This window comes from Zophobas morio, unplaced genomic scaffold (genome assembly GCF_036711695.1).
Source record: "Zophobas morio isolate AGI-343-1 ecotype UQ-CSIRO unplaced genomic scaffold, CSIRO_AGI_Zmor_V1 ptg000007l, whole genome shotgun sequence".
NCBI lineage: Eukaryota > Metazoa > Arthropoda > Insecta > Coleoptera > Tenebrionidae > Zophobas > Zophobas morio.
The window spans coordinates 11,264,843-11,290,370 of NW_026972112.1; the positions used below are offsets into that span (position 1 = coordinate 11,264,843).

Sequence of the window (25,528 nt, forward strand, 5' to 3'; positions counted from 1 at the left end):
ATTCAAAAATATTATGACTTAGATGCTTTAAGAAAACTATAAAACTTAAGAAAAGCTGAAATATATATTATGAAGTATAGATTATTATTGTCAATCGTGTTTCCTTTTGTGGACCAATGTTATCGCTTTTACACGAAGACTATAACTGTCTCATATATTGAAATAAATTACGATTTAAATAGCCACTAATTTCTAATCTAGTATAATTCTAAAGATTGTCACTGCCAATTATGGTACATTCAAACATGAAACTGAACCAAGAATGGACATCGGACCCGGTGCAAGAGAAGCAAGACTTCAGTTATCTCAAAATTTATTTTTAATCTGTGTTTGTTCTAAAACTTACACTTATGAAAAACACATTTGAAAAAAAACAGGTCAAGATAACAAATATTTGGAAATAAATTAGATATGAAACTGTATCAATACGACTAGGTAAGTTGTAACTGCTGCCATCATCTAAAACAAAATCACCGTTTTTTTTCCACCCAAAATATTTCCGCCAATTACCGTGTGGCAAAAGGTCCAGTCCAAATGAAAAAAATCTTGTGCCGTAAATCGAACCCTGATATTAAGCATTTTGGTGGATACAAACTGTAAATGTCTCACTCTTCCATCGACTTCTCCTCTCACAGCATACTGATTCCACAGATCATGAATGTAGCTAACAGTCCGGTTTGACTAAAACAACTAACTAGGAAACTCAAAACAAAACCAAATCATCAAACCATTTTTTGGGTGTCACTAAACATCCGCATAAATGCAAAAAACCACAAAACGAAGAAAACAAAATGTGCCTCCATGTACCAAAACTCCAGAAGAGGCTCTGGTTCCTCTTTGTTCACCAAAAAGTAGACAAAGTCGTAGCTTGCATCCATAACAAACCCGAACCACATGACCAAGGAAACCATAGTAGTAACATTGAAAAGATCGTTGATTTGTACAACTATAGTCACCAACTCATAATAGATGCTGGCTAGTTGTTCGGTTTGCCTAATAGTGAAAGCAGTTTCTGCTTTTTTAAATTTCTTCAGTTTCTCCGGGTTTGTGAAAGGAAATATTTTTGACAAATCGACTGAATTTGCGTCTACTTGTTTCTGAAAAGCTACATTGATGGTACTGAAGAGGTTCCGAATTTCGTTTAAAATATTTGCGAGAAACGAATGGGTTAAGAAGCCCATTCCGAGAGGGATGTAGTTGTAGAAAACGTAACGCAAATAACTGTTGCTGAAAAAGAAAAATAAATAGTTGATTAACACTGGGAAAACTAGAGCGATTTGGATCCAGTTTAAGAGTGGCTGCTTTTCTCGTGACGATAGTTTCGTTTTGATGTCATCTACTTTGTCCAAAAGGAGTTTAAGTTTATTTCTTCTGTGATAATTTGAAACGATTGACACCAGCATGGATATGACCCCAGTAAGTGATATCAGAAGGTCTATATTTTCAATCATTTCACTCGAATGAGAAGACGTGACTTGGAGAAGCCACATAATAGTTGAATAAATATAGAATACATTTAAAGGAAGGCACCACAAACGTGCTAATATTCTTTGCAGCCGGTTATGTGAATTTGAAAATTGGAGAATTCCATAAAACCTGTAAATTGCTTTAAGCCAAACAGGTATGCCGTCTAAGAAACTCATTGTGTGTTAAAATTTCCACTTACTGAGTAAGACATAATTTCCGTTAACAAATAATATCCATTTTAAGAATTACGAATTCAGGACAAAAGCTCATTTCGAATTTTTTGTAGACAGGATTGTATAATTCAAGTAATGTTGCTGTTGCACTTAAGCTAAATTAAAAATTGTCCACGAAAAGACCGTGGTAATTTTTAATATATACATACGTATTCACCATTGGTAGTGCCAAGTAATCAATACTAATAATACATTCAATTAATTAATATTTATTGTACAAAATACACAAAAAAAGGGTTCTCTTTTGACATGTTTACAACAAACACACCTTGATGAGTGTTATACGAAGTATACCTACGTGTTAAAAAATAATCGCCCAGTGCTTTAAAAGTGGATGAGAAAAAAATAATTGTGTTATTTCTTATTCTTGTTATTTACTTCATTTATTTAGTCGTTAATAACATAATTGCCAACAGATCTTGACGATATTCAAAAATCAAACTGAATCAAGATCACCACATACGTCAGAACTGCCCCTATCACCTAAAAGAACCCTTCATTACCACATTTTAAATTAAATTACATACTGTACCATATGAGTAAATGTGGCATCTAAACAAAAAAGCTTTCCGGCGGTAAAACACAGCTTGTTGTTCATGAATGCTACAGAAATTAACTGAAGATGACGCATTCTGTCATCTTTATTTTCTTTTTCGGAGTATTCGTTCCATATTTCGTGCACATAGCTGACAATTTTATTTGCCTAGAGAAACTTTGATAAAAAAAAAAGTTATTGGACAAAAATCTTACCTCTTCTTGGGTTCGACTGTACAACTGAGTCATGATCAAAAGCCACAACAAGAAGAAAGACACATTTAACATAATGTACGATAATTGTCTAAGACTTAGTTTGTCAGTTTTTAATACTGTGTACAGGAAAGTGTAAATGATATCAACCATATAGATGAACCATGTCACCATCGATATTCCAGTGGTCACGTTGAAAAGTTTATTGATGTTCAGGGATAAAGACACCAAATCGTGGTGGAGAAGAGCCAATTCTTGAATTTGGTGTAAGATGAAAGTTTTTTCTTTTTCTTGTTGAGATTTTGAAGGTTTTGCCAGAGGAAAAGCTGTGGATGGATTTATAGTGGCAACCTCTCTGTGTAGTTGTTGATTGATGTGGTGGAACATACTGCGAACTGACTCAAAAATGTCACTTAGAAAAAGGTGATTGAAAATACCAGCACCTACAGGAATAAAATAATAAAGCATATAAGAAAACCAATGTCGAAAATTCCAGCTTAAACAAAAATGTAATGCAATTACTATAAATAATAGAGTTTTGGTACAATCTCTTCCTCGTTTGTGTGATACAACTGAAAATTTTAATTTAACTTCGGCGAGCTCAAAAAGTAATAATTTTAACGTATTGTTTCTTAGGGTGAACATTACGAACAATATTGTCGTCGATAAAATACCTAAACCGGATATTGCGAGGTGAACTTTTATTGTCGTATGTTCAGCTAGACTAATAAGGTCGATCAACCATGATACACAACCAAAATAGTACAAGAAAAACAATGGTATGGGACACACGCGAGGAACTAACTGCCCTAGAAGAAAACCACGACTTCCACATGAAAACTGAATAATTCCATGAAAATGATAAATTATTCGGAGCCATATAGGTATCTCATCTAGAAGGTACATATTGAAAGTGGCGGTAATTTTTCTAAATGCTTTGTCCCTATTGATTGTACTCAGTTAAATCCATTAAACTTGAATGCTGATTAAGCGAACATTTCACACTTCTACCTTTAATAACATTTGAAAAAATATATACTCAAAACGTCAAAATATTGACATCAAAATGTTAAACCTGTCACAGCTGAACAAAAAGCTTTTCTTCGCCATTTTCTCCTGTTGTCTAGCTGGAGCTTTCCATCATGGTTACCACATGACCGCCTTCAACATCCCCCACCAGGTACGTATCATCACCATTTGCTCTCCCTGAACTTTTCCGCTTTAGGCCCTAATAGACTGGACAGTTAAAATCGAAGCCAACCAATCGGAATACCAACACGCTACATGGTCAATGACGTCGTCCATGTTCCCTTTCGGCGCCTTCATAGGCTCTATTTTCACCAACTTCAAGTTCGGTCCTAGGAAAGTTCTTTTCCACATCAGTTTTTTCGCCCTTTTGGGTCAAGCTTTAATGAACCTGTCGAAGGAGCTGGATTCTCTGCTAATATTAAATTCGGGACGGTTCAACGTGGGAGTGAGTACTGGGATATGTTCTACCGCATCCGCTTTTTACTTGTGGGACATCGCACCAACGGAAAACCAAAAAACAGCGATAGTCTTCTTCCAATTCTTCGTCATGATTTCTGTGGTCACATCTCAAGTCATCGGGATGTTCGTGGGCCGCGTGAGCTGGATTATGGCCATCATGTTTGCTACCATACCATTAACATTCGGGGTACGGGGTACCGCTTAGCGAAAACACCTCCACGTTTCTTTTAGATAATCTGTTTGCAGTTTTGCCCAGAATCGCCCAAGCACATCCTGTTTCGTAAACAAGACGAAACCCGTGCCATGTCGCGGCTGATATGGCTCAGGAACAGCACGAAAGTTACCGAAGCTTTTGAAAACATGAAACAAGAACAGAACGCGTTGGGTTTGGCACCGGAAATGACTGTAAAGAACATTTGGAGTAAGAAACTTTTGCTTTGCTTCATTGTGACGGTCAGCGAACAGCTTTGTGGAGTTAGCGTTGTGAGTGGTGACAAAAAAACTCAAATTTATTTGGCGTAAGTTCATTTATTACTCTAGTGAAGTTCTTCACAATTTTGGAATGAGGAACGACGAGCCGGAGTACGTTACAATCGGTATTGGATTATGTATGACGCTGGGCACCATTATAGCTCTTGTAGTTATTGACAGTTTGGGACCTAAAACTTTATTGTTAATTAGTTTAGCTTTGCTGTTTTTTGCAACAACCGCCTTATCTATAGTTTTTCAATTGACGGTAAGTACTGCTGTAGGTTTGGTATTTGCTTCACTCTTTTATAGATAACTAGTGGCGAGGCACCAGAGTGTTGGTTGTTCGTTACGTGTGTTGGGACCGTTTTACTATATGGCTTTGCCTACGGTTTAGGTGTTGGTTCTGTCCGATGGTTAATCATTTTAAAAAATTTCAATTTTGCGACCAGGGCGTTGGCGACAGCATTGGTACAACCAATAAAATTTTTGATTAGTGGTGTTTTGGTGCAAATATTTTTGCTGGTAAACGTAAGACAAGTCTATAACTGTAAATTATTGCTTATTATACATTATATTATTGTTTTCACAGATCAGCTGGAGATACTACATTTTCGTGGTTTTTAGTTTCTTTGATTTGATGTTTTTCATATACATTTGTTTTTATATGCCCAGGAACAAAATGGAACAGCAATCGATATAACGATAAAAAATCGAATTATCTATTATCTAAACATGAGTTTTTTGTTTGCTACAACTATAATACGATGGCGCAGTCGGGAAGATGGTGACCTTTTTACTTTTAATTTCCCTTAATCAAATTAATCGCTTATTCCATCAAGCACCATTTACAAATAATAACGATTGCTACACTCTGTTACAAATGTATTTATTTACTTTCACCCAATAAAAGCAAAAATGAACGCACTTGAAGACGTTCCTTTGGGACTCCGAATTATCTACAAAATTTACGGAATTTGGGAATTTAACGGAGACGGAACATGTTTTTCCAAAATAACTTCTTATTTGTGGTTTTTTCCTTTACACTTTTTCTACGTTTATTGTTTTGGACAGTGGTTACGCAACAAAGTTACGTATCAATATTTCTCGAATCTTATGGAAAATGCAGACATTCTTGCTTCGTCAGCTAGTATTTTTACGATGACATTAACCATCTTTGTCACCCATGCCCGGAAAAGTCACTTGAAATTTTATTTAAAAAAACTAGAGGAAATAAGACGAAATTTATCCACAAGAAATGGAAAGAAAGAAACGAAACTGTTCACTTGGTTCGCAAAGATAGTTCTCATTTCTAGTATGATCAATTATGCATTTATTCTTTCTACTGACGATTTTTATTTTTACTTCTACTGTTACATCCCTCCCGTGGTGAGTTCGTTAAACCATATGTTTCTTGGTAACATCTTAAGGACAATCCATCAGCAGTACCAAATTATTAATGCTAACATAAAAAAAGAAAGTGTAGATATAAAAATAATTTACCGTCTATTCAAAGGAAACGTACAATATTTAAAACAAAACGAGTTAGTCACGAAAATAACCACAGTACAACAACTGTCACTTCTTCATCACGATCTGACTACTGTAGCCCTCCAAATTAACGATTTATTTACCATCCTAACAATCCCTGCCATGATAATGTGGTTCTTTTATGTTGTTGACAATACTTATTGTGTCCTATACTTCATGGCACACGATATAGAAGATCATTTCACAAGAATGTTTGCAGTATCTATGCAGTTTTTTTTTGCGATATGGCTAATTATGTTGCTGAGTACTTACAACGACATACAAACAGAAGTGAGTATAACTTTGTAAAACTGAGATTAGTTGTGTTTTTTCAGGCCAATAAAACCGTAGTTTACGTTCACGATGTTTGGAATAGTTACATTTTAAATAAACTCGATACAAATGTGCGTCATCTCCAACTGATCGCTATTAGGTTACTAAACTGCAAGTTAAAATTTACGGCAAGAAATTTTTTCGACCTGGATTGGAATTTTTGTCATATTGTGAGTATGCAAAATTTGTGATAAGACAATATTTGTATTTTGTAGATGATAGCAGGAGTTGCGACATACGTTGTCATAATGATGCAGTTTAATTTCTAAAAATGTTGAGTGCAATCTGGAAATTTTAAATGTTGCATGGTATAAAGGTAGTCAGATTTTGTGAAAAAGTGATAATAGTGTTTTTAGACGATAGCAGGACATATCTAATCATTCTGATCCAGTTTAACTTCTAAGAATGTTGAATGCAGTATGGGCAAGTTTTTATAAAGCGTTCAAATTCAAAGCCTGCTTTTTAGAAGCAAATTGTAAGAAGTTGCGACATTTGATTGTTGTAAGGTAGCGCCAGTCCGGATATTTTCAGTGGTTCACGACTATCTCCTGGATCTGATACATAGCACTAGTAAATAAATAATAAATAGTAAATGAATTAAGTTTTACAAATATTGTGTTAAAAAAATAGTGCTTATTTATTTTTTCAATTTTCTTGTAACTATGTACTACCTAAATCCAAAAAAAAGACTACGAATCCACAATTTACATCGTATATTATCAATAACAAATTTTATCAACTAATATGCATAATTATTAATAACGCACGTGCGTGTTTATTTTACTTTCATTTTACTAGTCTATAAACATGCATACACTCGAAGACATTCCGAATTGGCCACGACGTTTGGAATCGCCACGTTTCAAGAAAAGTCGACAAAAATCTGCGACATCTCCAGCTGATCTGCGTTAGATTGTTAAACGCGAAATTGAAGTTCACTGTAAAACATTTTTTCGATTTGGACTGGACTTTCTACCACATGGTACAGAGGTAGTCAAGTTATTTAAAAAAGTAAAAATTGGACTTTTAGATGATTTAGATGATACATATATTAAAAACTAAATCGGTGGGGCTTATCTTTTGACTTTCTTTTTTACTTAATACATACAGTTTGCTTTAAACAACATGATTACGCAAGAACATATTTCACAAGGATTTTGCACTTAAGCTTCACCCAGGAATTACGACGGGTAAAAAAAATCATCACGATTGAGACAGGGTGGGTGGGCCGGGCTTATAGTATGCCTTAATATACGCAGTCATCTGATTTAAATTTTTGTTGTGAAAAGATGACTACGTATGTTAAGAAAAAATGCCAAAATATATACCCCGCCCACCCGCCCTACCTCAATTGTGATGATTTTTTTTATTTGTCGTGGGCCAAGAGGGCGGAGCTTAATTGCAAAATCCTTATTTCTCTTCACATTTTTTAGCAACATGTTTTTCAAAAAATTCTATATACGTACATTAAAAATTAAATGAGTGGGGTTTATCTTTTGACTTTCTATTTTACTTAATTATCACAATAAAGAAAATTAATTGTTTTACCATTGTTATTGATTTCATTAATTAAAATATATATTTTTTTTAATTGGTTCATGCAGAAAAGTTGTCGCTTTCGAACTTTGCTGTCATTGGTTCATACAAGGAACTCGATCGATAAGTACCCGGCTCCCAAAAATGTTGGTATAACTCGCCTTGGATTTGCCAAAATTTGAAAATTCTATCAATTTTATTGGCTGAAATTTTCTTCAGGAAATAGTCTCATAAATGTCGCCCATTCTTGGACAATTTTTTTTTTTTTTTAACAGAACCTGCAAAACCATTTGGTATTAACCGTATTATTATTAATACTGGAGTAAAATGTTCATTAATCATTACAATTTAATCCAAGAAATTTATTATTTACATCGTAGATTATCAGTAAAAAATTTCCTCGAAAGTTGTACATATCAATAATGCACGTGCGTGTTTATTTTTACGTTAACTTTAGTCTGTAAACATGCACACACTCGAAGACATTCCGGTTTGGCTCCAAATTATTTACAAAATTCATGGAGTATGGCAGTTTAATTCGAATAACGAAAGCCGTTTTTCAAAAATAACTGCCTACGTTTGGTGTCTTCCTTTATACATATTCTACTTATATTGCTTTGGACACTGGCTGTATGATACCCTTGTGTATCGAGGTTTGTACAACTTTCTGGACAATGTTGACTTTCTTACGTCACTGGTCAGCATTTTCACGTTAGTTTTCACTATTGCTCTCACCTGTATGCGCAAAAACTCCTTAGAACGTTATTTACAAAAACTAGAAAGAACGAGACAGAAGTTAACATCAGGACCTAGAGTTCAGAGGATAAAACTACCTACTCGCTTCGAAAAAATTGTTCTTCTCTTAACTCTAAGCAATCACGCACTTGCTAATGTATTTGACAATTTTTATGAACATTTTTTCTATTACATCCCTCCAATGGTATGTTCTTTTAATGTCATGTTTCTTTGTAATCTATTACAAATAATCTCCCATGAATACAATGAAATGAATAAAAACATCAGAGAAGAAGAGACAGTATTAGAAAGAAAATGCAATCTAGATGACACACAGATAACTAAAATTGAACAACTATCACTACTTCATCATGATCTTACTATGTTGGCCCTTCATATTAACAACATATTCAGCACAAGAATCGTCGTCGCTATGATTCTGTGGTTTATAACTACTGTAAATATTAGTTATAATTTAGTGTTTTATGCACCACGTCAGCTATATCTGAAGTGGATGGTATACATAATAAGCATGTTACTATTTTTTAATTTATCGCTGATGCTTTTGCTAAGTACTTGCAGTTCGACGCAAGAAGAGGTAAATGTTTTTATATCACAGTGACATCAACTGATCAGTGTCTCCCTAGGCTAATAAAACTGCGGACTACGTCCACGACGTTTGGAACCGCCACATTTTGAGAAAAGTTGACAAAAATCTGCGACATCTCCAACTGATCTGTGTTAGATTGCTAAACGCGAAATTGAAGTTCACCGCGAAACAATTTTTCAATTTGGACTGGACTTTCTACCACATGGTATAGGGATAGTCAAGTTATCTAAAAAAGTAAAGACTGTGATTTTAGATGATAGCAGGAATTGCAACATATCTAGTCATTCTGATGCAGTTTAATCTCTAAGAATGTCGGTACAGCATGTGAACAATTTATAAAACACTCAAATTCATAAATTGCTCTTCTATTTGCAAATTATAAAGAGTGCGCCTTCACTGAATACATGGCTATTCTCCAAAGGTCTGATTCGCGACACTAAACCAACTTTTCTTTCCAATCTGTTAACAGTCTACTTAAATCAAAATAATTATGATCTAAAAGAAAAATTGTACAAATTTATTTTTTCGATTTTCCTGGAACAGTTAAACCCAATAAGCAATTTGTTTAGAAAAAGAAAGCAAATCGACACAATGTCACACACGACACCCAAAATGTACGTTTTAAGATAATTTTTTCTTATAAATGACCCCTAAAAATGACATTTATTTTTAAATAAAATTTAAACGCAAAATTACTCCTCCATATTTTTATCACCGTCACTACGTAGTAAACAAGTCAGAAAATCTCAGTTTTTCGAAAATATGATGGCGCTTTGGGCAAAATTCCTTAGATGAAATTGAGAAAACTATTCTCAGTTTAATGCCAATCAACACAAAAAAATCTAAAGAGTATACGTGGAGGTTGTTCGAAAGTTTCTATGGTGTGTGATACAAGAGAGATCGGTGGTTGAACTTGCACCCATGATGAAGGATTTTGGATTTAACATGAAGAAGAAAAATGGGGAAGATTATAAGGAAACCTGATTAAAACCATTTGGTACACTGTGGCAAAGACTTTTCAGGAAAAATATAAGGAAGAAGCAATGTGGTGTTTAATCCGTTTCAAGACGTAATTTTTGCAAGCTCTAGAAAATCTCGTAAGCCCAAGAGAAAGAAGTTGCGAATGAATCCCGAAAAACAAAAACTTCCTTTATTCCCTTATTTTAGTAAAGTGTTTGTTATAATTTGAAAAACAAATTAATTACTTATCTCGTAAATTACCAAGAACAACATTCTGAGATCAATAATAGCATACGTGTGTGTTCACTTCCGTTAATTGTAGTCTATAAAGATGCACCCACTTGAAGACATTCCAACTTGGCTCCAAATTATTTACAAAATTCATGGAATATGGCAGTTTAATTCGAATAACGAAAGCCGTTTTTCCAAAATAACTGCCTATGTTTGGTGTCTTCCTTTATACGTATTCTACCTTTACTGCGTTGGACAATGGCTATATGATACACTTGTGGATCCAGATTTATACGACATTCTGGACAATGTTGACTTTCTTACGTCACTAGTCAGCATTTACACGTTGGTTTTCACTACTACTGTCACTTGTATGCGAAAAAACTGCTTAGAACGTTATTTACAAAAACTGGAAAGAACGAGACAGAAGTTAACATTAAGATCTGGAGTTCAAAGGATAAAACTACCAACTCGGTTCGAAAAAATTGTTCTTGTCTTAGCTATAAGCAATCACGCACTTGCTAATGTATTTGACAACTTTTATGAATATTTTTTCTATTATATCCCTCCTATGATATGTTCCTTTAATCACATGTTTCTTTGTAATCTATTACAAATAATCTACAATGAATACAACGAAATTAATAAAAATATCAGAGAAAAAGAAACGGTATTAGAAAGAAAATGCAACGAACTGGTATTCAAGATATCTAAAATTGAACAACTATCACTAGTTCATCACGATCTTACTATGTTGGCCCTTCACATTAACAACTTATTCAGCACAACAATCATCGTCGCTATGATTCTGTGGTTTATTAATACTGTGTATATTAGTTATAATTTTGTGTTTTATGCACCAGGTCAGCTAGAGCTCAAGTGGGTGCTGTACATAATAAGCTTGTTACTATTTTTTAATTTATCTCTGGTCCTATTGCTAAGTTCTTGCAGTTCCACACAAAAAGAGGTAAATGTATTTATTTCAGTGGTATCAACTGATTAGTGTCTCCCCAGGCTAATAAAACTGCGAACCACGTCCACGACGTTTGGAACCGCTACATTTTAAGAAAAGTCGACAAAAATGTAAGACATCTCCAACTAATCTGTGTTAGATTGCTAAGCGCGAAATTGAAGTTCACCGCAAAACATTTTTTCGATTTGGACTGGACTTTCTACCACATGGTATGACGTTAGTAAAGTTATTTAAAAAAGTAAAAATTGTGTTTCTAGATGATAGCAGGAGTTGCGACATATCTAGTCATTCTGATCCAGTTTAATTTCTAAAAATGTCGATACAGTACATTAGTGCAAATTTATTTAGAAAAAGACTGCAAATCGACACAATGTCACACACGACACCCAAAATGTACGTTTTGAGATTTTCTTATAAATAAAAATGACACAAATAATAATAAAAAGCTTTAACTTTTTGTTCATGGCCCGATCGATAAATTATAATTATTGACGCTTAAGTAAACTGTTCAATTACCTAATTCGTCGATAAAAAATGTGATCAATTAATATAGAAATTAATAACGCACGTATATTTTTACTTTTGCGTTAATTTTAAACTGTGAACATGCACACACTCCAAGACATTCCAATTTGGCTTCAAATTGTCTACAAAATTCACGGAATATGGCAGTTTCATTCGAATGACGAAAGTAGTTTTTTCAAAATAACCTCTTACTTTTGGTGTCTTCCTTTGTACGCATTCTATCTTTACTGTTTTGGAAAGTGGCTGTATAACACACTCCTTGTGCATCAAAGTTTGTCAAATCTTATAGACAATGTTGACTTTCTTACATCACTAGTCAGCATTTGCACGTTGGTTGTCACTATTGTTGTCACTTACATTCGAAAAAAAAGCTTAGAACGTTATTTAAAAAAACTGGAAAAAACGAGACAGAAGTTAACATCACGATATGGAGGTCAGAGGATAAAACTACATACACGATTTCAGCAAATAGTTCTTCTCTCAGCTATAAGTAATCACGCATTTGTTGGTTCATTTAACAACTTTTATATTTATTTCTTCTTATACATCCCTGCTCTGGTGAGTTTCTTAAATCACATGTTTCTTTGTAACCTGTTACAAATAATCTACCATGAATATAATAAAATCAATAAAAATATTAGACGAGAAGGAATAGAGTCAAAGAGAATATACAACCTAGACAACAATCTTAAATTAAAAATATTTCAACAAAACCAAATAGCACTAAGAATAACTAAAATTGAACAACAGTCACTTCTTCATCACGATCTTACAATGTTAGTCGTCCATATTAACAACTTGTTCAGCACAACAACCGTCGTCGCAATGATATTGTGGTTTATCACTATTGTTAATATCAGCTATACTTTCCTATTTTATGTAGCAAATAATATTTTTCCCATATTAGCACTGCACATGGTGACTATGTTAATATTTTTTCATTTATGGCTGACCATGCTGATAAGTAGTTATAGTTCTACACAAAAAGAAGTGAGTATTTTAATGATACCATAGTAATATCAAATGATCTGCATCTCTCCAGGCTAACAAAACTGTGAACTACATCCACGACGTTTGGAACTGTTGGGTTTTAAGAAAGGTGGACAAAAATCTCCAACATCTCCAACTGGTCTCCATCAGATTGCTAAACTCCAAATTGAAATTCACGGCAAAGTACTTTTTCGATTTGGACTGGACGTTCTATCACATGGTATAAAAGTAATCAATTTCCATAGAAGGGTGAAAATTGTGTTTTAGATAATAGTAGGGGTTGTGACATATCTGGTTATTCTGATGCAGTTTAATTCCTAAAAATATCAAATTGCTTATGTTGACAACAAACAAAGCATTCTTTAATTGAAGAGAAAGAATTTGAAAGTACACCATCACAGTTTAGTGAAATGAAGACTGTTTTGAACTAAATGACCTCAAATATGGACACATTCCACAATTAAGTTGTTTTTTATTTTTTTATTTTAAATAAGTACATACATCCTAAGTGTGACGAAAAACAGAAAAATTGTCAGTACCTAAACAAAATAAATTAGTGGATGAGCTAATCGATCCATATTTTCTTGACAAAACAACATTATCGTAAAAGATCAATACACTGAACACGTTTCCTGTCTGTGTTAAGGCTGGCGTCTGGTTCGGTTTAGCCCTATACTAAATACATTGAAAACATCGTCGCGGTTTCCGGAGTTGCATTTTAAAAATATGAGATATATCGCTTTAAAAAAATTATATTTCGAATTAACAAACTTCAGTCCAGGGGACCTCCATATTTATATTCATATCTAGTATGCAGTTTAAAAAAAAAAAATTATAAAGTTGAACAACTTTTACATCACATTTTAACCGGCACATTGATGCATTTTTTGAGTGCTGAAGTTTTTTGCATTCTGAGATAGGAGGTCCCCTGGGGAAAAGTGTCAGCTTTCTTTTGATACAATTTATAATATTAAAAAATCCACGACTGAGGTAAATAACTCGCGAAAAGTCAAAATCTATTGAAACGAAAAATCGGCATTAAACGAGCTGTGATGCAGTAGCAGAATGCAGGTTTACTTAGATTCTGACTTGGTTGGAAATTTCAGTATTTTAAAAATGCAATTCCGGAAACTACGACGATGTTTTCAATGTATTTAGTATTGGGCGAAACCGAACCAGACGCCACCCTTAAACCATTTTCAGAAACAATATCTTCATCTACAAAACAATTTTATAAGTTACGGAATAAGACGGAGTGATCAGACGATCGAAGCTAGTTTTCCAAAATTATCAACCACTTCTAAAATATTTCTAGGCATACGTCTGCTTAAAATTGTATAAATCATTCATTGATGAATTGCAAATGTTTCCGCTTCATGGACAATCCCCTATATTTCTATATTTTTTCTATTCGGACTAACACATTTTTTCCTTCATCTAGATGACATTGTGCGAACTTAGAAAGGCTTATTTTCATTTCTAATAACTCTTGAGTTTAATTTATCTTTGTCTATGTAGTGAAAAAACATTCATTTTCTCACTTTAATCCCATTAACCTAAATCAATCCTTGTTTATCAACTCCTTGATTAACTGTTTTCCGCTTTCCACATGACCACAACTCTGAAAAACAACCACCAGATCAATACATCACGCGTAATTCAAAAATGTTCTTGGACGGCATTCCCATCATCATGAAATACATTTACAAAACGATGGGCATTATCCAGTTCGGGGCTACCACGCAACCAATTTTCTTTAAAATAACGCCCCATCTCTGGTCCATTCCCATCAACTCCTTCTTCGTCTATTTAGGCATCCAGTACAATGCCTGGTACTTCGATTTTTCCGACTTCACCATCGTGCGTTTCATCGACTCCCTTGCCATCTTCTCCAGCACTATAACAATGGCATTGTGCGCATTTATTTTTTGCTACAGAAGTAGTCACCTCTCAACTCTACTAACCGAACTCGACAACTTAAAGATTCCGAACGAAGGCAAACCCTTGCCCCGAGACGTTGCGCTTAGAATTGGCGCAGTCGGTAGTATGATAATCAACATCATTTGCCATTTTGTCGAAGACGAGTTGCCCATTCCGCAGTTCTTCTTTTCTCTACCAGGAATTATAACTTTTTTCGACCATTTATTCCTCGGGGATGTTTTGAACATGATTTGTAACAAATTCGAGACCATAAATGTGCAACTTCAACGACAAGTAAACTCCGTTGATCTGTCAAAGATCTTTCCTTTGACGAAGATGTCCAAAATACAGCTGCTAAAAGACGAAGAAATTGATTTTAATTTAGAACGAGTCCACGAATTGTCGCACTATCACTATGACCTGGTCGGTTTAACAAAAAAAATTTCGTACCACTTTGAAATTACGACCATTGCGGCTATGTTAACGTGGTTCGGTTACGTTAACGACAGTTGTTACTATATAATAGACTATGGGGTTAAAGACGAGGCAACTGCGGAGTTTTATGCGACAAACTTTTCATTTTTAATTTTTTACTTATTTTGGTTGATTTTGATGTTGAAGATGTTTACTAGGACTCAGAACAAGGTAGCTGATGATCTTTTTAGCTATTAGTTAACTCTTTCTTTTTAGGCCAACAGAACTGCTACTTATGTGCATGATATTTGGAATAAGTATGCTTTAAATGGGGAGGTAGATCAAAGAGTGAGACATCTGCAGTTAGCATCGATAAGGCTTCTAAACACTAGACTTCAATTTACTGCGAGGGATTTCTTTAATTTAGATTGGACTTTTTGCCACTTGGTAAATGCTAAGGATGGAAATTTTGTTTTGCTTATGGTATGGTTTTCAGATGCTTGGATCCATTACGACGTACGTCCTTATCCTGATTCAGTTTAATCCTTAGAAATTGTGTAATATTAGTTATTATTTGAACACGTGCATCCAGCTGACTGCGCCTGTTGTAAATAAAAATTAAAAATTCGTTAAACTTATGTCGTTTTAATTAACGAAAGTGTAAGTACAGAACAGAAGTTTAAATCTCAAACTGCATTAAAATAATTGCATTAACGAAATTAACAATAACAGGTATAAATATAGCGTGTATCCCTAAATTTAATCTCTTGAACACTTTACTGTCTTTTACATGGAAAATGATAGATATATGTTACAAAAAAGATTAATGTAGGTATTGAACAAGTTAATTTTTTATTTGTTTTCTGCGTAATTAATCAAACCATTCCCCTGTTATTAACCACTAATATCACTTTCGTTGGTTACAAAATGCCACTGCCACTAAAGTATTCATTCTTATCTCTCTGTGTGTGTTCAATAAACTTTCATTTAAATAGCTATGTTTCTGATCGAAAACACAAATGTTATTCTAAAGTATTTCTATAAGCTTCTAGGGATCATCCAGTTCACTACGGACGAACATCCTTCCACAATCTCCACGGTGTTCTCTCACATCTACCCTATTCCCACATTCGCCTATTTCTTCTACGCATCTACTATATACATGTTAAAAAATGACGGTACTGTAAGCACATACACCTCCACATGTGTCGAAAAAATCGGAGGATACAGCAGCTTATTGACCATGTTAACGTCGGCAGTTATGTTTTTTAAAAGAACTGAACAACTGAAGATTTGCTTGTTGAAACTAGACTCGATTCAAATCTACTTTGCCCCCAACAAACCTCCACGAAAAAAGAAATGGGTTTGCGGAATAATGTTGGCAATTCTCTCACTTAACGCTCTGTTCTTTTTTTGGCACAGTGGAGATCTTTACGAATTCGGTTTCTATTTTATTCCAATGATAATGAGCGCCTATGACCATGTCTTTCTCAACGATATATTAACTTGCGTTTCTTGCAAGTTTGACACGATCAATCGGTGTCTTCAGCGGCAAGTGAACTCCGTCGATTTATTTACGATTTTTCCTTTGAACAGGGTGGAGGAAGTTAGGAGTATGAAGCACAACGAGATCAGTTCGACCATTCAGAGGATACAAGAGTTGACACAGATGCACTATGCGTTGATTAACTTGACCATCCGTATCAGTGGTCTCTTTGAAACGACGACCATAATGGCGATGTTAATGTGGTTTAGTTATGTCATCGGAACTGTGTATTATTTGGCGATACTGCTGCTCCAAAAAACACAAGAAATGTATATAGAACTTCTAGGTGCATGTATCTATTTGGCGTTTTATTTTTACTGGTTTTTTGTGATGGTGGTTAGTTTCAGTTACACCCAGAAGAAGGTAAAGGGATTTGTGATCTGATTTGTTTTTATTCTGGGTTTTAGGCCAACGAAACTGCTACTTACGTTCACGATATTTGGAATAAGTATGCTATGAATAATGAAGTTGATAAAAGAGTGCGCCATCTTCAGTTTGTTTCGCTTAGGCTTCTAAATACCAGAATCCAATTCACGGCTAAGGATTTTTTTAATTTGGACTGGACCTTCTGCCATATGGTACACTATTTTGGCTAGCGTGGTACTAAATTATGTTGGTTGTTTCCAGATGATTGCGGCGATCGGCACCTACCTTGTCATATTAATCCAATTCAATAATCCGTAAAGAGACTTCAAAACAACAGTTTAGTTAGTTCTTAGAATTTTGTGAAACCGTTAAGAAAACTTAAACAGTGAAAAATAATGAAAATTCTTTTACACTTCGTTATCGTTTACCTGATTACCTTCTATCTCTTCAGTTAAGGAACAGTACTACATAATATTTCAACTTATTTATTTCAACTAAGCTAATATCAAAATTATCACTAACAACTATAATTTAAGTTGATATACAAAAGATTCACTCAAAACTTATAAAACATCAAGTCTTTTACTCCCTAGACGAAAATAATTGCACAATTTCCGAATATCCCTTATTCCTTGCAACTTGTAAAGCATTCCTTCCAAACAAGTTTCTAACGCTTATATCAGCTCCAGCACCTAGCAAGATCTTCACGATTTCCATCCGTCGATACTCACAAGCCAAATATAGTGGAGTACATCTTCTAGCATTTTTACAGTTAATATCGGCACCAGCATCCAACAAGATCCGAACAACCTCAACGTGTCCCTTAGAACATGCCCCATGTAAAGCACTCACTCCACGAATGGTCAACACATTAATGTCAGCACCAACTGCTATCAACATGCGAACAACCTCAACGTGTCCCTGATAACATGCCCTATATAAAGCACTCCCTCCTAGAGTGGTCAACGCATTAACATCAGCACCAGCTGCTATCAGCATGCGAGTTATTTCCGAAAACCCTCTTTCAGAAGCTAAATACAGTGGCGTAAGTCCATTTTCAGCCGTCAGGTTTACGTCGGCACCGTTGTCAAGAATAAATCCGACCATTTTGCTGCGACCATTGCCAGAAGCGATAAGTAAGGAAGTGACGCCTTTATACGTAATTTTGCAAGTGGCGTTAATGTCAAAACCTCCGTCAACAAGAAGCTTGGCAATGCTTACATTGTCAAAAAAAGAGGCAAAGTGTAGACATGTTATATCAGATTTTCCTCGAAGGTGTATGTCGGCACCTGAATCTAGCAGAAATTTGACTGTGGAGATGTGACCACCGTAGCAAGCTAAGGCAAGTGGAGGAGTTCTTGAATTGGTACAGTTGATTTTAGCTCCATGAGCAACTAACAATTTGACCACATCTAAATGACCTTGTTGGCATGCTATGCCTAGAGGAGTAAAACCGGATACGTTTGGGGTGTTCAAATCGATTTTGGTGCGGATCAACAACTGCAAGACGTCGATGTTGCGATAGCGACAAGCGATGTGAATTGGAAGCGTACTGTTGTCGATTTTTTTGTTGTAGTTCTTATCGAATAAGAGTTTTTCTAAAGTGTGGAGCGAATTCCAACGAAGAGACGTCTGTACCATCCACTCTACTCTCTGTACTATCCACGGTTTAAGACCTGGAATGTCAAATATCTCCGTGTAATCTAGTTTGACGGAGTGAAAGAAAATACCAGCCACGTCTTTAAAATTACTAAAACTCAGTAGGTACCTCTTGTAGGTTTTCGTTAGTAGAAGCATTGGGTAGAAACTGCTTGATCTGTTTGCGTACTCAAAAGCGTCCATTTGGAAAATGTTATCAATCTGGTATGGTATACAGTACAAAGTCAAGAACTGCAGTATTTGTGTATTTTCTTTAGGTTCGCGTTTTGCACAGATTTGCTTTTTGTTGTATTCTATTGAAAACAGACCCACCTTCTGGTATTTAAAGGGATAATACCTCATACCCCAGGAACATGCCAGAAGAAGTGGATTCCTTCCTCCTTTATCGGTTTTATGAAGTGGTTCACCGTAACTCATTACAAGTTCAGAGTTTTGGTACAGGACTGCAATATGAGCTGGACAATCCTGGGCCAAGATTAAGTCGAAAAAAAAACGAATAGTTTTATACTTTTGCGTAAACAACGAGTCCAGAAGATACTTTTCTTGTTTATAATGTTTGACCAAGTACGACGCTATGAAGTAGTCTCCAAAAGAGTGATGAATGAATATTGGCACTCCTTCGCTGGTCACATTTGCTATAATTCCGACACAATCGTTGTTCTTCCGTATATCTTCTAAAAAACTGTTGTGCAGTTTTCTTCGTTCTTTGAAAATCATATTTAAGGAAACAAACTCGTAATTATCAAGGCGATCTCTTTTACAATCTGAAATTAATTCTCGAACGGCATCATCCGAGTCATCCAGTTTGGCTTTTTCTTTATAGTAAATATTGAACTTTTCATCCACGAAATAATAATACAAATCGGCAATTGAAAATAACTCGTTGTTTAAAATCGTGGTGTACTTGTCTGGGTTGCGAAGAAACAGTTCTGTCAACATATAAACATGCAGAGGAACACCCAAAACGTCATGACATCGTAACACTTCTATGCTCCGTGTAATCTTCTTTACAATATCATCACCCTCCTTTAAATTTAACTTATTCATTATATAGTTACTTTGCTGACTTTTATCGAAAGGTTTTATAGTTCTTGCAAGTACGTTTAATCGATGCTCTAAGAGTTTCTTCAGATTACACCTACTCGTCAAAAATTGGTAAAACTCTTTTTGTGAAATCTCCTGAATGATGTTGATAACAATTTCCAGTTTCTTCAGGGGTATTTCATCCAGTCCGTCCCAAATAAAAATCACCTGTCGAATCTGAATCAAAATTTCTAAAAACTTCGACTCAAAACGATTTTCTCTTTGCAAAATATATTGAATGAAAATGGCAGCGTTACAGGTGCCATCTTTAAAATAAGAAGAATACTCTTTTGAAGAAATTAGAACCGTCCAGTAATTTGAAGGCTGCTGACTTTTCATTCTTCTCATAAGAACTGATTTTCCCATACCGGGATCGGCACAAATAAGCTCGATTTTATTTTCTCTGTTCGCAATAAATTCTGCTTCTGGAATAAAATCGTCACTCAAACAATACTTCTCCAAATCTTCGGTCGTACATACACTTTCGACCCAAGACAACTTTCCCGAAACAACCTTGAAATGGTGGTACTTTCGCTTTAATGGGTTCTTCTTGCACAATGTTTTCAGTAAATTAGTGCTAGAATCGTTTTCGTTTACGAAGATCGTTTGTGCTCTAGTGTCGGACAGAGATAGGTGTTTGGTCCAAAGGTCTTCTGCAGCCGAACAAATCCACCCATCTTCACTTAAGTGGACTTTTCGGATTTGACACTGCGACAAGTGTCCCTTAATTCTGTCAAACTGGTCACCACAAGTTATAACGACCAAAGTGTCATCTTCCATTTCATCCAGAAATTTGTAATCTATAGTATTAACAGAAATGTGTCTACTTATATACGGCACAGGAAGCTCTTCTGCGGGTCCTCCAATAACCAATGTTCCTTCCATCATTTCCAAGAGCTCATCAGCAGTGATAATAGTTTCAAATTCTTCGTTCGCGGTCACCAAATCGCTCAAAGTTAATCTAGTTTTACCTTGAATGGAACAACTAAAAGTTTCTAAAATTTGGTCATAAACTTTTGGCGCACGTTTCAAATCGGATAGAAAACGACAATTCTCTTTTCCGTCTCTGTGAGTTAAGATTGCAAACTTTCCTTCTTGACAAAAACTGACTGCTTTGCGAACCGCGTAATCCTCGACAACGATCAAAGGATACATACCCAATAACCATAAGAGCTTGGTTTTGTCAATGTCGTTCAAAAGAATTAGATCTTCATGTTTTGAGATAAGTTGGTATTTGAGACCCACTTTGAATATTGTTTCGTCGGCGCTGAAGTCCTTTTGCGTACCACTATAAACCTTTCTAATTTTTTCCCGATTATCCATCTTGAAAGTAATCACTCTGAAGCGAGAGAATGCTTCCTTTAAAAGTTCCGATTTGGAGTCGTCGCTTGAATTTTCAAAACTGTAAGGTACTATTTGCTGCAACAACATACAAAAGACCAAAACACGTTTGATCATTGTCAAGTGTAGCTTTGACTTCTTGCCTTCTTTAATATTCCAGTTACTCACAAAATCCAAGAATTCTTTAAACGTAAAACCACCGCACGAGAACAAGTTCTCAAATCTGTACGCCACCTGTGTTTTCATTTTGTCAACGTTAGCTTGATTGGTGTACAGGAAGAAACTTCCAAAGAACTCCACATATTTTTCATTTGTAGATTCAAATCTGTAACAACGACCTTCTGGAGTAGTATTTAACAATGGATCAAACTGAGCCTGAATCACTGTAACTTCTGAATTATCATCATCTAGATGTATTTTTTCTCCATCTACTGCTTCAAACTTGAGATTGGTGAACAACACAAACTGGACTTTGGTATGAGACGTCGTAAGTTTACAAAAGTCTTCGAAGTATTTCGTTATACTAAAGTTGCCACGATTACCTTTAAGCCCATTTTTGGTGAGAATTTTTTCTTTGTTGACGTGTTTTAGTTGAAGGGCTTGAATTTGTTGTAACCCTTGTTTGGTTTCTGTTTCAAGGACGACATCGTCGAAGGCTCCATACTCGTCATCATTAGATGATAACTGGAAATTCTTCAAGTTGTTGTCTTGTAGAAGCTTCAAAATCAAATTAGCAACAACGAGATCTTCGAATTCTTTGCCTCTGGACGTTGTTCCAGATCGTTTTCGAAAAGTCTAAGACGAAGATTTTGCAAAATTGTTATAATAGAAAGTTCATTACTTACCGTGTTATCCATTTTCTGGGATCCTCATCCTTTCTCAGTATCACTTCCAAATAACGATTTAGTGCGTATGATCAACCTAAATTATTTTTTTAGTTATCAGTTAATTGCGATAACAGATTTGTGAAACAACGGATGATCAATAATAATTTGAAGATAAAATACAAGTGTCTAACTTGCAATCTAAGGAATAATTCAAGATTAAGCGACTACAATAGAAATCGACACCCGATAAAAAATTGGTCTAAAGAGTTTAGACAGCACTTCCCTCGCTGTCGGAAACGTGACGACTGCATGCCTATTATGTTTTTTTTCGTAGTGGATTTCAAAGAATTCGGTTTTGTAGTTCCTGAGTAAAACAATAAAATAAATTTACGCATTCATTAATCTTTTTGAGTCACCCTGTATATGCAAATCCAAAAAAAAATCAATGGAGTGATAAATCACAAGTACAGACTCATCATATTTTGTACAGTTTAGATAGGATTTATTCGGCAAACTTTCGAGCTGACGTCATCAATTTTTTGGAGGGGATAAGCAAATGTATTTTGACTAAACATTTATTATGCTCTTTATAACCTTAAAACATCTGCAAGATTTCAAAGCATTCGGTTTTGCAGTTCATGATTAAATCAATAAAATATATTTACGCATTTATTAATTTTTTTGAGTCACCCTGTATATGCAAATCCAAAAAATATGAATGGAGTGATAAATTACAAGTACAGACTCATCTTATTTTTACAGTTTAGATAGGATTTATTCGGCAAACTTTCGAGCTGACGTCATCAATTTTTTGGAGGGGATAAGCAAATATATTTTGACTAAACATTTATAATGCTCTTTATAACCTTAAAACATCTGCAAGATTTCAAAGCATTCGGTTTTTGTAGTTTCTGAGTAAATCAGTAAAATAAATTTACGCATTCATTAATTTTTTTGAGTCACCCTGTATATACAAATCCAAAAAATATGAATGGAGTGATAAATTACAAGTACAGACTCATCATATTTTTACAGTTTAGATAGGATTTATTCGGCAAACTTTCGAGCTGACGTCATCAATTTTTTGGAGGGGATAAGCAAATATATTTTGACTAAACATTTATTATGCTCTTTATAACCTTAAAACATCTGCAAGATTTCAAAGCATTCGGTTTTGTAGTTTCTGAGTAAATCAGTAAAATTAATTTACGCATTCATTAATTTTTTTGAGTCACCCTGCATATGCAAATCCAAAAATATGAATGGAATGATAAATCACAAGTACAGACTCATCATATTTTGTACATTTTAGATATGATTTATTCCACAAATTTTTGAGGTGACGTCATCAAGTTTTTGGAGGGGATAACCAAATATTTTTTGACTAAAGATTTATGATGCTCTTTATAGCCTTAAAACATCTGCAACATTTGAAAGCATTCTGGTTAGCAGATTAAAAATTAAATTTCAAAATGTTGTTTTATAATTTTGATTTTTTTTTTCAAAAATCTGGACGTTTCGGGTGAAAAGTCAATTCGGAGTTGTAAACTACATGTGTAGGACTATGTTATTTTATACAATTGAAACCCATTTACTATGTACAATTTTGAAGTGACGTCATCGCATTAGTGGTGGGGATGATTAGACAAATTTTGGTTAGCGTTTTACCATCTACATGATATTCTTAATATAAGTACAAAATTTCACAACAATCGGTCGAGTACTTTCGGAGATTATCTGTCTAATAAAAATCCGGGACGGCAGACGGACAGACGGACAGACGGACAGACGGACAGACGGACAGACAGACGGAAATGGGAGACCTATTTCTTCGTCTTCTTGGGGTCATGAAAGATCGAGAAAACGTAAAAGTAGAGAGTCGGCCGACGGACTCGATTACAATACTTCCTTTGCTTACGCTCGGGAAGTAAAAAAATTTTCTAAATTTTAAATTACACGGTATATATACCAGGAATTTGACGGAGACTGCATGCGAAAAAATTGTTTTGTTTCTACAAAATCAAGATCACTGACAAATTGTCGCCATGCGACAATTTCACTTGTCGATTTATCAACAAAAATATTGCGGACATTATTTGTGAATTTTCAGACACGAATAATTTCTTCTTGTAATTTTTAGTCGAAATGGCTGACGAAGTTACCAAAATCCCAAAACCCAAAATGCGGGGTCTCCTTATGGACCAAATCAAGAGAAACTTGATACTTACATTTATTAATATGATAATTTCAGGATTGGCTTTTAAATTTGGATATGTTGAGAGACGTAAGAACATCTATGCAGATTTTTACAAGTAAGGTTCTTTCTGTAGACATTTTGTAAACTAAGAGATATGAGAAGTGATATTTTAGGAACTACGACATTGAGTGCGAGTTTCACCGAATCCGAAGAAAAGGCCTGTTTGATTCTTGTGATCCTTATGAAGAAGCAGTATACGATGATGAGAAAGATGAGAAAGAAAAGAGCCAGGGAAAAACTAGTTAATTTCGTATCATTGTTGGGTTGTAGTTATTGTAATTTAGTGTAACTTAATAAAAATTAATTACTTTTTTATTTTTGCTCTAAAAAATGTACCTACATATTTAGAATATCTACAGATAATACAAACATTGAAAACAAGTAAAAATCTGCCTCTGGTTGTGTTCGATAACGTTTACTTTAATATGTCTATTAGCTGGTGTCGTCAAGTTACACAATGCGCTGTAAAATAACGATATTTGCACATGAAAAGATGAAAAGTATACACTGAATTTACGACGTTACTGGCTATTTTTAGTCCATGTTTAAGTTTCTTGAAACTATCGACAATTTGCGGTGATGTGACGCAATCGGTAAATATTTATCTTTCCCAAACCGATGGTCAGTTTTCCGCGTTGCGTGTTCCTGCTCCATCCACCCGCTTAGCGAATTAAATTGAAGATTAAAATAGTCTCCAACAAATATACAAACAGTGCGCAAACGTATCTGTATTTACTCAAAGATAATCCCGATAAAAATATTGTGAGTTGGTACGTAATCGACAGGTAAAAACTTTCCGCCATATTTTTACACAAAATCAAAAACGGCCCCATCATTATTTAAGTCTAGCTAAAAGCCAGAAAATGCCCGAAGAACTAAGTAAATTACCCAAGCCCCAAATGCGACGCTTGCTGTACGGTCAGATTAGAAAAAATTTGATTCTAACTGGAATAAGTGTCACCATTGCAGGGCTGTACATGAGGCTTGTTTTTGGTGATGGCAACAAAAGGGAGTACGCCGAGTTCTACAAGTGAGTAGCGTTTGTTATTATGTTAAAATTGGAAAACAGTAGCATCAAGGTGCGATTCTAACGGGTGCCGTTTTCAGAAATTACGACATTAACAAAGAATTTCACCGCATTCGAAGGAAGGGCCTGTTTGACTCATGTGATCCCAACGACGACGCGGAGTGAAGTTTAATTGATGCGTGTAGTTCTATGGTCTAGTTTAATTAAAATCTTAAAGTAACAACGAATTTTATTTTACATTTTTTGCAAGTTTACGTCCGTA

General features: G+C 34.9%; 4 protein-coding genes across 7 annotated transcripts; 3 read left to right on the plus strand and 1 right to left on the minus strand.

Moving 5' to 3' along the window:
* The first annotated feature begins 3,513 nt into the window (after nucleotides 1-3,513).
* On the plus strand, nucleotides 3,514-4,887 carry LOC135123926 (facilitated glucose transporter protein 1-like). Its single transcript, XM_064048785.1, has 6 exons — nucleotides 3,514-3,627; nucleotides 3,673-4,122; nucleotides 4,167-4,418; nucleotides 4,459-4,671; nucleotides 4,716-4,800; nucleotides 4,856-4,887. The coding sequence occupies exons 1-6, from the start codon at nucleotides 3,514-3,516 to the stop codon at nucleotides 4,885-4,887; spliced, it is 1,146 nt and encodes a 381-aa protein (XP_063904855.1).
* An 11,270-nt stretch (nucleotides 4,888-16,157) lies between these two features.
* LOC135123927 (putative gustatory receptor 28b) lies at nucleotides 16,158-17,390 on the plus strand. The gene is made up of 3 exons (XM_064048786.1): nucleotides 16,158-17,069; nucleotides 17,114-17,284; nucleotides 17,334-17,390. Exons 1-3 carry the CDS (start codon nucleotides 16,158-16,160, stop codon nucleotides 17,388-17,390), a joined length of 1,140 nt encoding a protein of 379 aa, XP_063904856.1.
* Nucleotides 17,391-17,541: 151 nt separating this feature from the next.
* LOC135124561 (uncharacterized) lies at nucleotides 17,542-22,076 on the minus strand. Its single transcript, XM_064049723.1, has 2 exons — nucleotides 22,001-22,076; nucleotides 17,542-21,950 (listed from the first exon to the last, which is right to left on the minus strand). The coding sequence occupies exons 1-2, from the start codon at nucleotides 22,010-22,012 to the stop codon at nucleotides 17,655-17,657; spliced, it is 4,308 nt and encodes a 1,435-aa protein (XP_063905793.1). The 5' UTR covers nucleotides 22,013-22,076; the 3' UTR covers nucleotides 17,542-17,654.
* Nucleotides 22,077-24,809: 2,733 nt separating this feature from the next.
* LOC135124105 (cytochrome c oxidase subunit 6C-like) lies at nucleotides 24,810-25,489 on the plus strand. 4 transcript variants are annotated; one of them, XM_064048975.1, is made up of 3 exons: nucleotides 24,810-25,024; nucleotides 25,096-25,269; nucleotides 25,347-25,489. In XM_064048975.1, exons 2-3 carry the CDS (start codon nucleotides 25,103-25,105, stop codon nucleotides 25,429-25,431), a joined length of 252 nt encoding a protein of 83 aa, XP_063905045.1. In that variant the 5' UTR covers nucleotides 24,810-25,024; nucleotides 25,096-25,102; the 3' UTR covers nucleotides 25,432-25,489. The 4 variants fall into 4 exon arrangements, with proteins under 4 accessions (XP_063905045.1, XP_063905046.1, XP_063905044.1 ...); XM_064048976.1 differs by having other exon boundaries at nucleotides 24,811-25,009; XM_064048974.1 differs by having other exon boundaries at nucleotides 24,812-25,024; nucleotides 25,089-25,269.
* Nucleotides 25,490-25,528: the final 39 nt, after the last annotated feature.

Bases quoted from the DNA above. Each gene is read 5' to 3' on its own strand.
- LOC135123926 (XM_064048785.1), top strand. From the start codon at position 3,514: ATGTTAAACCTGTCACAGCTGAACAAAAAGCTTTTCTTCGCCATTTTC. The intron at 4,419-4,458 runs GTGAGTGGTGAC...ATTTGGCGTAAG, and splicing joins AGCTTTGTGGAGTTAGCGTT to TTCATTTATTACTCTAGTGA. The intron at 4,672-4,715 runs GTAAGTACTGCT...ACTCTTTTATAG, and splicing joins CTATAGTTTTTCAATTGACG to ATAACTAGTGGCGAGGCACC.
- LOC135123927 (XM_064048786.1), top strand. From the start codon at position 16,158: ATGTTTCTGATCGAAAACACAAATGTTATTCTAAAGTATTTCTATAAG. The intron at 17,070-17,113 runs GTAAAGGGATTT...TCTGGGTTTTAG, and splicing joins TCAGTTACACCCAGAAGAAG to GCCAACGAAACTGCTACTTA. The intron at 17,285-17,333 runs GTACACTATTTT...GGTTGTTTCCAG, and splicing joins ACTGGACCTTCTGCCATATG to ATGATTGCGGCGATCGGCAC.
- LOC135124105 (XM_064048975.1), top strand. From the start codon at position 25,103: ATGCCCGAAGAACTAAGTAAATTACCCAAGCCCCAAATGCGACGCTTG. The intron at 25,270-25,346 runs GTGAGTAGCGTT...TGCCGTTTTCAG, and splicing joins GAGTACGCCGAGTTCTACAA to AAATTACGACATTAACAAAG.